At 33.5% G+C, this 9,824-nt stretch overlaps 1 protein-coding gene and 1 non-coding gene across 3 annotated transcripts; both read right to left on the bottom strand.

The window, feature by feature from the left end:
* Positions 1 to 241: 241 nt before the first annotated feature.
* Positions 242 to 8,917, bottom strand: LOC110999007 (venom serine protease). 2 transcript variants are annotated; one of them, XM_022267849.2, is made up of 10 exons: positions 8,780 to 8,917; positions 6,353 to 6,424; positions 5,571 to 5,708; positions 4,023 to 4,149; positions 3,556 to 3,665; positions 2,622 to 2,823; positions 2,137 to 2,200; positions 1,733 to 1,866; positions 705 to 856; positions 242 to 435 (listed from the first exon to the last, which is right to left on the bottom strand). In XM_022267849.2, exons 1-10 carry the CDS (start codon positions 8,783 to 8,785, stop codon positions 256 to 258), a joined length of 1,185 nt encoding a protein of 394 aa, XP_022123541.2. In that variant the 5' UTR covers positions 8,786 to 8,917; the 3' UTR covers positions 242 to 255. The 2 variants fall into 2 exon arrangements, with proteins under 2 accessions (XP_022123541.2, XP_022123540.2); XM_022267848.2 differs by lacking the exon at positions 8,780 to 8,917 and adding an exon at positions 7,596 to 7,656.
* Positions 6,449 to 6,520, bottom strand: Trnac-gca. The gene has a single exon. It is a non-coding gene; the product is annotated as a tRNA-Cys (tRNA).
* Positions 8,918 to 9,824: the final 907 nt, after the last annotated feature.

The raw sequence follows: 9,824 nt of genomic DNA, 5'->3' as shown, positions 1-9,824 counted from the left end.
AATTAACAGAATATTCAAAAAGTGTGATTTTTTAATGAATAAATATTTTCCAATTAAATCATTTAGGTACTTAGTTAGAATGTGTTTATATTATATTTATATAATTTAACTAGTACTTATAGATAAAAAAAACAAAAGCGAAAAGTCATTTTTTTTTAAATTTCAAAGTTCATCGATTATTATTGATATAAATGAAAAATTTATACAAATTATGATGATTTAAGGTAAATAATATAAACAGTCAAAGGACATCATTTATTTCCTACAGTAATCAGCTGGTGCGTTTTGCACAATCCAGTTAAGTAGTTCTGTGACTCTTGTATTCACTCCTGGCTCGTTGGCAGACGCACAGAGTCTTCCCGAGCTCACGATACCAGCGTGGAAGAGCAGACCGGTCTGTGGGTCCGTGTAGAGCAATGGACCGCCCGAATCAAACTGGGGAAAAATCTGTATTACAATATTTATAGGACCTGGAGTTTTTTTATTGGGACAGAAAATATACGAGCAGGAGTGTATAAACTCCTTCAATCGGAGGCTAGGGAGTGTATTTCCTACTTTCCATTGTACACTCTCTTCTTAAAGATGATAATAGTATCTTATTTGAAAAATCTAGGAGCAGGAGGCTCATCTGGTGTCAAGTAATAAGCCCATGTTCACTCTGTCTCAAATGACAGAGGGCTCGTAAGTAAGGTTCTAGAACATACCTGACAGGCATCCTTTCCAGGTGTGTAAGTGCATATCTGTCTTGAGGTAAGACTGGGAACCGCCCATTTGCAAACGTCTTGTTGTATCACATCCACATCCACCTTTTGCAGAACATTGGGAGTTGGACCCCCGATAAAGAGTGTACCCCAACCTATAGAAGTAAAATGATAGCAAAAACCGAATCACAAATCAAAATATGAATTTATACTTAAATTAATTTTACTGTTAAAATGTTAATTAGAATAATTATTAATTTTAAAGTTAATAATTATTCAGATAATTTTATTACCCAATTAGTTTTATTGTTATATGTTGTAGTAACTTATACAATAAATGTAAATTTATATAATGTAATTGCTCTAAAAATTTGACAAATCAAACTAGATATTAATATTTATATATGAATTTACAGAAATACATACGTTATCAATATTCTTATAATACTATTAAATACTTAATATACTCAATATTTCTACTGTTAAGTCACTCTGCGAACATATAAATATGTCGATAGTGTCAGCATTCAAAAGGCGTCAACGTCTTTGTTAACGAGAATGTGGATACAAGTAGCGGCACGAAACTCTAGCGCTGATCATTATTGCACAGAAGTAAAAAATAAGATAACCGAGGGGGGCTAGCGGAATGGCGAGTGTCGATTGGCTCTCCAGACGCATTCCGTCCCCCGCACCACAGTACAATGCCCTCCACGTATCGGCCAGCGCTAGACTTACGTGCCGCTGCCTATAACAGACTAGTTCTAGCCTTCGCCGTTGCACATATCATCTAGGTGCAAAAAACCTGAGTTCTTGAACGTTTGGGTAATAAGTAAATATCTGTTATTATGAATTAGAAATTCCTTTATGTGTTCAATCTAGTTAGCTATTTCCACTAGTTAAACCTCGTCTGAGTAGTTCGTTAGGAAAACACAACACTACAATTTGAGTTTTTATTTGTTAAGTTAATTCCGGAACAGCTTAAAATTAAAAAGTTTGTGTAATTATCGATGAATGTTGATTTTTATACTTACCAGTAATCGTCAGTTTTTGTCCGGCAAAATCGTAGTTTGCAAACTTGAAGGGCAGACAGACAGGACTGGCATATTCGTTGAACTGGATGTTTTGTGCTACCGTAATAATTGCAATATCATAGTCGTAGTTAACGCTGAAAGATCATTTTTACATACAGTAATTTAAAAAAATATATAATAACTTTATATTAAATAATTATTAATCTAAAACCTTGAGCATGAGTTAAAAGGAACCTTTCACTATCTAATTGTGTACTTACATTGTATTTGAATATTAAAAAAACACTTCCACTTATATAAATTTCAGTAATGACTTCATCTAAGATTTAGAAAAAAAACAGATTGCTGTCTTTTTCTCTCTATTGAGTAGCAGAAAAGTAGTAAAATAAATTTAAGATACCTACTCGCTGAATTGAGGATGTATTCGTATGTTAGACACTAGATACGCTTTTGTTCCTGGCGTGTCCGCTGAAAACAAGATACAGTATATACCTTAGCTCAATTTAATTATAAAATATAATTATCATCATTATACATATATTTTTAAAACATAAATCATTCAATTTAATAATAACATACTTAAATGGTTTTTAAAAAATAACCTCCAGAAACCATTCAGCAAGTTTCCAAATTTAGGGCTGGCTAAGATTTGTCGGCTAATCGTATTTTATATTTTTAGGCACACCAGAAAGCTGATGAGTCAGTCGAACGTTAAAAAAGAACGTGAAAGACTCATCGCCCTCAAAACTGTACACTGTCATAAGAGAGGCGCAAGACAGAAACTGGTGGAAACAGATAGTCCGCTCCAGATGTTTCGTTGCAGACCACGACGACGAAACGAAACGAAAACTAATGAAGCAATTCACCTGAAGATATTAGCGATACTCACTGCCAGTAGAAATATCATGTTCGCCAACAACAACTGCTAGATTGCTGGGATTCTTATTGGTGATGCAGTGGGCTGCGGTCAGCACGTATCTGTTGGAGATAATGACTCCGCCACACATAACATTGGAGCTGCCTCTCTCAACGAGCGCTACCATGCTGGGGAATTCATTGGGGAGCGCGTCTTGGCCACCCACAATGCGGGTCTGAAAGTTTATTCAAATATATAAAATAATAAGTTTAATACTTGAGCTGATCTCCTGGCGAAATTTTCCTTTCTTTTAGATACTAGATATAACAGTCCTCTTAACAAACCTACCGCTCGCTTAATCTACTTATATTCCAGTGAATAGGCTATCTCGCGCTTACAACTTGATTACTTACATTAATGAAAATTGAGATATTTAACTAAAATCTACGCACCGTTACTTTGTGTGTGTTTTAATTTTTTCCTTGCTAGACTTATTTAACCTAACATTAGTAAGGTTACACATAATATGTTGCATTAGTTTTCAATAATATCCAATAGATCAGCGATACTTATATTAAGTGTCTACAGTAAGAGCCCTAAAAATACTTCCTTAAATCAAGGTGGAGATACTTGATAATAATTACTAAATTAGCTTTGTTCGTGAATATTATTACTAGAATACTAAATCATGATTTAAGTGTTATACAACAATATATCAATACCAAAATGTTGATGTCATACCAGAATAACTTTATAGTCAAATTAAAGAAGCGAGATTATGTTTGTATTATTATTTAATCTCGCAATTAGGAAACAGTCATTAATCAGAAAAACTTTTTAATATAACTTAAGATAGCAATAACATTTGACGATCACGGATGTGAGTACCCAACAGTATAAAATATTTTGTATACAGAGACATACTATACAATCTTATTTCTAATTTAATATACTCCGCAGTACTGACCGATTTCCTCGCACCACAAGAACATACAGGACTGGGGTCAGGTGTTGCTGCTTGAGCCACCAGCGTGCAGTAATAGGTACCTCCTCTGCTGTAGATTGATGATATCAGACCTGAAAATTAAAAACAGTAAAGTAAAATGCAAAAATCATTTATTCGTGTAGGTAACACAATGTACACTTATGAACGTCAAAAAAGAAATATACATTGAATACTTCTAATTTTACATTTACTGCCAGTTCTCAAGGGCTTCGAACGGAAGAGAAGAACTGGCAATAATCTCTCCACCACTGTTTTTAATCGTCATTACACCATGTTTCACATCAATTCAATCTTTGTTCTCTTGTAATGCCATATAGAGTCATTTGCGTGCTTTGTTTAATTCTATTATTATTACTTGAACGAGTTTACAATCTCATGATTTTAGTTAATGCTTAAAGTGCTAAAAAGGCGTTTCAAAGATTGATTACCTATTGAAAGCGTCTGAGCGACAGAGACCGCACTGAATTGTCCACGGCCGCAGTAGGGATCAGCCGATGCAAGAGTAGGATCCCCGGTTCTGGAGACCAGGAGACGGTCCATGTAACACCCAGAAGTCTAGTGATGAGACAAACATAATTTTCTATTAGGTTTTTGATTACCTGTGTTACTTAAACATGTATGCATATTATTATTATCACAGGCGAGCCCTCAATTGAGAGTGTCCATAGGCGGCGTTAACACTTAACATCAGGTGAGCCCTGCTCTGAAGATCCGTCCGCCCGTGTGAAAATGCCCTGTTCTATAAAAAAAATCTTAAAATTGATAAAAATTTATTTGCGTGCCCACGTACGAAAAAAGTACGCGAAACGTCGGATTTTTTTTAAATTATGTTAAACATTTATAAGTTTATAATCATACATAGCTTCAATCCGGTAAAAAAATTTCTTATTTTTTAACTTGTATCAATGGCCACCAAACCCTTCTTTGTGGTGGAATAGAACATTTGCCCAAATCCTCACATTTAGTTCTTATTCTCAGCCCATCTTATTTTGTCAGTCATCGAAATAACACCGTAAAAGTTCAGTATAAATCATAAATAACATAAACACAAGTATACATAAATCCTTAAAATACATCAATTCCATTAACATATTAATATGTCATTAGAATATACAAGCAAAATAATTACTTAAATTAATTAAAATCTTTATTTGGTTCCAATAGTTTTTGCGAACCTCTTTAATTCGATATATTTCAGTCAATTTACTGTAACTTTCCATATACTTAAACAACTGTTGTACGAGCCAAGGCTGTACATTATGCTCACTCAGGCTTTCTTAGTTTTATAAGCGTGACAATATCCTAAATCATCGGAGTTATGCCCCGAGAGTATAGCCAGACAGGTTGTCTGTTGTTGTTATCTCTTTGACGGTTAAATTGCATTCATTCGTTATATAGCAATTAACATTTTATTATTTCGCTCATATTCTATTATTACACGCGAGTGGTTAATATAGTGATTTATTAAGCACCCCTATGTCCCAGGAATCATACAACTATAGTAAATTTGTATACTAAATCGTCGGGAGCGGTATCGTATCTTACAAAAATCTAAGCTGCTAATTTAAGAAGCAGCTCTCCGAAGCCCAGCCATTTGTTCATCGGTATACAATGACTTAATTTCGTATATAAGGGAAAAGGAAATTGGAAACTTGTACATGATCTTATCAAAGGGGAAATGCGCCCACCAAGTCGTTTAAAAAGTGGCACGTTCGTACCCTTCTTTACTAGAAGCAGTTCAATTATAATATTTGACATATAACTTCGTTGTGGATAAAATTAGATGCCTGAAGTCTATAGTTTTCCAAGTTTTTTTAAATCTACAAATCCAGATTGAAGAGGTTCACAATTTCACGCGATATTTTTCAATAGTCTGATAGTATTTTTCCATAAATACTCTAATTAACTATTAGAGAACGATTTATGGTATAGGTAACGGTATATGGTTTATTAGAAAAATATAAAGATAAAGTTACCTCTGGTATGTTAACTTGGCAGTTTATCCTGCAATTATATCCTCTAGGGCAAGTAGCTATAGTCCTGCACTGAACTCCAGGTCGGTAATTTCTAGGATATCCAGGATTGTACACATAGTAAGTTCGTCCAGGCACCACCTGCAAAAAAAAAATGCACATTTGCCGGATTACTCTACGTTTCATATAATTAATAGGAATTAAGTCATTTCTTAAAATTTAACATAATATACAATATTTAATGTTTCAAGCACTTATAGGCAAACAAAAATACACGATGAGATAAAAAGATTTAAACTAAAAAATTAAATTATGAAAACGAAAGGAAAATTGATCTGAGGGGACACGGCTCGTTTATCTGAATTCCGAATATGGATATTGGTGAGTTTTGGCCAAATCCAAATTCTTCTGAAAGCAGGGAAGATGGAACAGGAAAGATGTTATGCTTGGAATATCTCGATCGTACACGAAATTTAAATTAAGTTAAAAGATTAGGGCAATCAACTGGATTCTTAAATATCCTAAATGCAAAATTCAATAAATTGAATAAGATATTATTAATAAAAAATAAAATATTTTTGGACAGCAGTACCTACTACCAAATGAGAATCAAGAACGATCTTGTGAGCAGAACTCTTTTGATTGTACAAACAATTTTGTACTAAGGGTGAGCATTTAAAAAATATACTAATTTAAGAGGTAAGGACACTTTAAAAAGCTACAACTGTATACGAAAAATATAAGAAATATATAGTAATAAATGTAGAAATATATAAATAGCATACCTTTTGGCTAAAATCGCAGTTTGCATCCTGGGCCCTCACATACGCGATCAAAAATGCAACTACGCATAATATCTGTAAAAGAAAAACAGACAACTCAGGGGACACCCGGATTTGAACCGGGGGCCTATCGATCTGCAGTCGATTGCTCTGCCACTGAGCTATATCCCCTATGAGAAACTATTGAAAATATTGAGTCAAAATATCCTGCAATCTATTCACCGCCCACGATAAGCTGTTTTAGGTAAATTTCTAAGCAGACGTAATTTTACACTGCATTTCCATACCACTCGTTGATATTTATTTAATTATAAAAATACATACATTATCCTTACAGTACTCAGCCAATACGATAATGTATAAAAAAATATGTAACATTAAATACATCATATATATTTTATCGAAACACGTATTATAAAGTTAAATGCTTCTACCTATTATCAGTATACAGTGATTCATAGATTACATGTATTTCTTTCTTAGATTTAAGCATTGAATATCAAATAAAATTGGTTTAGCAGTGGCACCAACTAATCCAAAAAGGTTTATATTTATTTACTAAAACCTTAAATAAATCTTTATTTGTAAAGAAAGTGGTACATTTAGATGCATACGTTGTATGCCTTTCTATAATTAATCGATAATACTACACACAAAAAACTATGCTACTTATTATGCGGCAGGCACTTATAAATAATAGAAAATATCAAGAAAGATTTTTAAAGTGTAAGGGAAGCACAGCTCGGTTCGTGTTAAAATAAGGACAGTCAGATACATATGACATAATATGGATTAAAATAAACATACACATGTTTATGAGGCACAAGAGCTTAAAAATCTCAGCGCTAAACAGATCCATGCATATTTCTCACAATCGATTAGCCCGCAATATCGCAGGCAAACGACTCACGTACTCTTTGTTTTAAAAAGTCGCATAAGTCGGCCAAGCATATGCGAAAGTAGGAATTAAAAAAAATAGCAAACAATTCAAAAATAGCAAGGTTGCTTGAACGACTTGGCGAAAGCCTTCTATTGAGTTGCTGAAAACGCTTCAGTTTCAAAAATCACAGTTTTATTATAATTAAGACTCAATTTGTTACTTACATTAAACGATGAGCATAAACAGGAAACAGACTTGTAAAATAGATATTTTTTCAAGCGAAACGTGACTGTAGTGAGCAAATTATAATTTAGATTATGTTCTGTACATCATCAAAGCCATTTGAAATAAAAAATGGTATCTTACCCATCGATAATTACTAAGACCCCACATCTTTGAACGAAAACTAAATGTTCGCAAACTGTAGGGAGTATTTATCAATTTTATATAATTAATCTTATCTAAATCTAATCATAGATTTGATAATACTAGATAATTGAGGTTTATTTTCTGTTTTAATTAGTATATTATTTGCATATCAATTATCTTGTAAAACAAAGTTCTTGGTGATTAAAAGGTACCATATTTTGCCAGTTCTTTTCGAGTTTTTAATACTTGCCTAAAGCCTCCCTCGGTAAATGGACTTAAAAAATTTAACCAGAATCTACCAAGATGATCGTATTTAACAAAGCAAATAGAAAAAAAACTGTTTAGCTTTATAAACATCAAAAATGCAATCAGATAATTAAAACAAATTAAAAAAAGTTGGTGCCTGTGGTAGTGTACTTACTGCCGGCATTAACGGCAGAATTTCCTCGCTATATTTTTTTTTAATCGTTGAGCGAGGAAAGCACCATCTCACCACCAACTCACCGGTATTATGTATCAGCCTTAAGCCTTTTGTTAACTGATTTCTTTATTTTGAGAAGTCAGAACTCACTGAGTATAGATTTCATAACAGAGAAATATCCCTTACCAGTTTTTATTGGCATAACAATGCACACGAATTTCAGGATATACATACACCTATTATTATCAGAATCTTGTTATCACCACAACAAATATCAATCAGAAGCAATTTACAATCAATATAGATATGTTTAGTAGAAATTATATATTATATAAAGTTACGTTGTGTAAACTTTCCCAATTTCCCAAACAATAGCCTTCAAACAGAAGATAGTTTGGAATAATTTAGTTTAGTATATGCAAACAGGGAAGGCAAGGAAGTAGGTTTTTTAAATAGAGATCTCGCAACTGCGTTGCTGGCTTTTTAAAAACCTTAAGTCGATTTACTTTGGGTTTTTTTAATACTTCAGCAGGTAGCTTGCTTCACATAGTAATCGTGTGCGGCGCAAAATTGTCTTAAGAAACGTTGTAAAAAACTTAACTAAAGTATTTGGTTAAGTTAATGTCGTAGTTATAAAATAACGATTAGGAAATTAGTTTAGATTCACTCATTTATTTATGATTCTGTTAAATAAAAAATATATTTATTAACCATAACAACATTATGCCTACCTATAAAAGGAGGTGCGATACAAACTTACTTGCATTATTAAACACGGCAACACCAGATTTGTTATGGACACAGAATACCACAGACAAAACCTAAATCACAGATTCACTTTTGTTTTAGAATCACATTTCCCGCCACAATAGCCAAGTCGTGTGCGCGAAGGCACGGCTTTAATTGTTTTATAACCATCATTTGCACATTCTGTATAACTGATAACATAGTTTACTATCGTATTTTAACTAGAGCCTGCCCAAGCTTCGTACTTGTTCTCTTATAAATAAAAATAATAATAAAAAATAAATTCATTTTTAAAACCGTAAAAATATATCTTTAATACATCTCGTAAACCAACAATTTTTTTTCGTTTATACTAATAATAACCGTTTGTATGTAATCAGTCATTGGATATCCCGCCCCAATTATCAAATGGTCTAAAAATATATCACTTTTTTTCTAAACAGATTGGGAACAGTTTATTCAAATTTGGTAGGAGCCTGATAGGTCCTATGAGCGAACTCACTGCTTCTTGGATTTCTGTCCGTTCATTAGCCATAGCAAGGTATTCCAGGACTACATGTGACTACAGGGGGCAAACGGGCAGGATGCTCATCAGATGTTAAGTGAAACCGCTGCACATGGACACTCTCAATGCCATAGGCTCGCGAGTGTGTCGCCGGCCGTTTAATAATAGATACGCTCTTTTCTCAACCCTAAGTTGACTTGGTTACTCTTTTCTTTTGTATGCATTATTAAGTTATATGATATAAGGGGTGAGGGGTCTGTGTCTATTTAAAAACTTCAGACAGCATCATGGTAAACTGAACTGAATTTTGAGAGCCTTAAAACTCAAAGGATGTTCGGCATCCTTGTCATGCATGCTTGTCTGCAGTGGTAGCCCTAATAATAAGCAATGTATACATACGAGTTAAGGGTCAGTCTCCATGGATAGGATCAGCTATCGTAAAGGCCAATTCGAGGAGAGTGGAGAAATGAACAACGTATACTATAAGCTATTTCACAATACTTAGAAATTATCGATACTTTCGGAAGTTTATCGATATAAATCTTCAGATAAA

The sequence above is a fragment of the Pieris rapae genome, chromosome 20 (assembly GCF_905147795.1).
Source record: "Pieris rapae chromosome 20, ilPieRapa1.1, whole genome shotgun sequence".
Lineage (NCBI taxonomy): Eukaryota > Metazoa > Arthropoda > Insecta > Lepidoptera > Pieridae > Pieris > Pieris rapae.
This window is presented reverse-complemented; position numbering and strand designations above follow the sequence as displayed.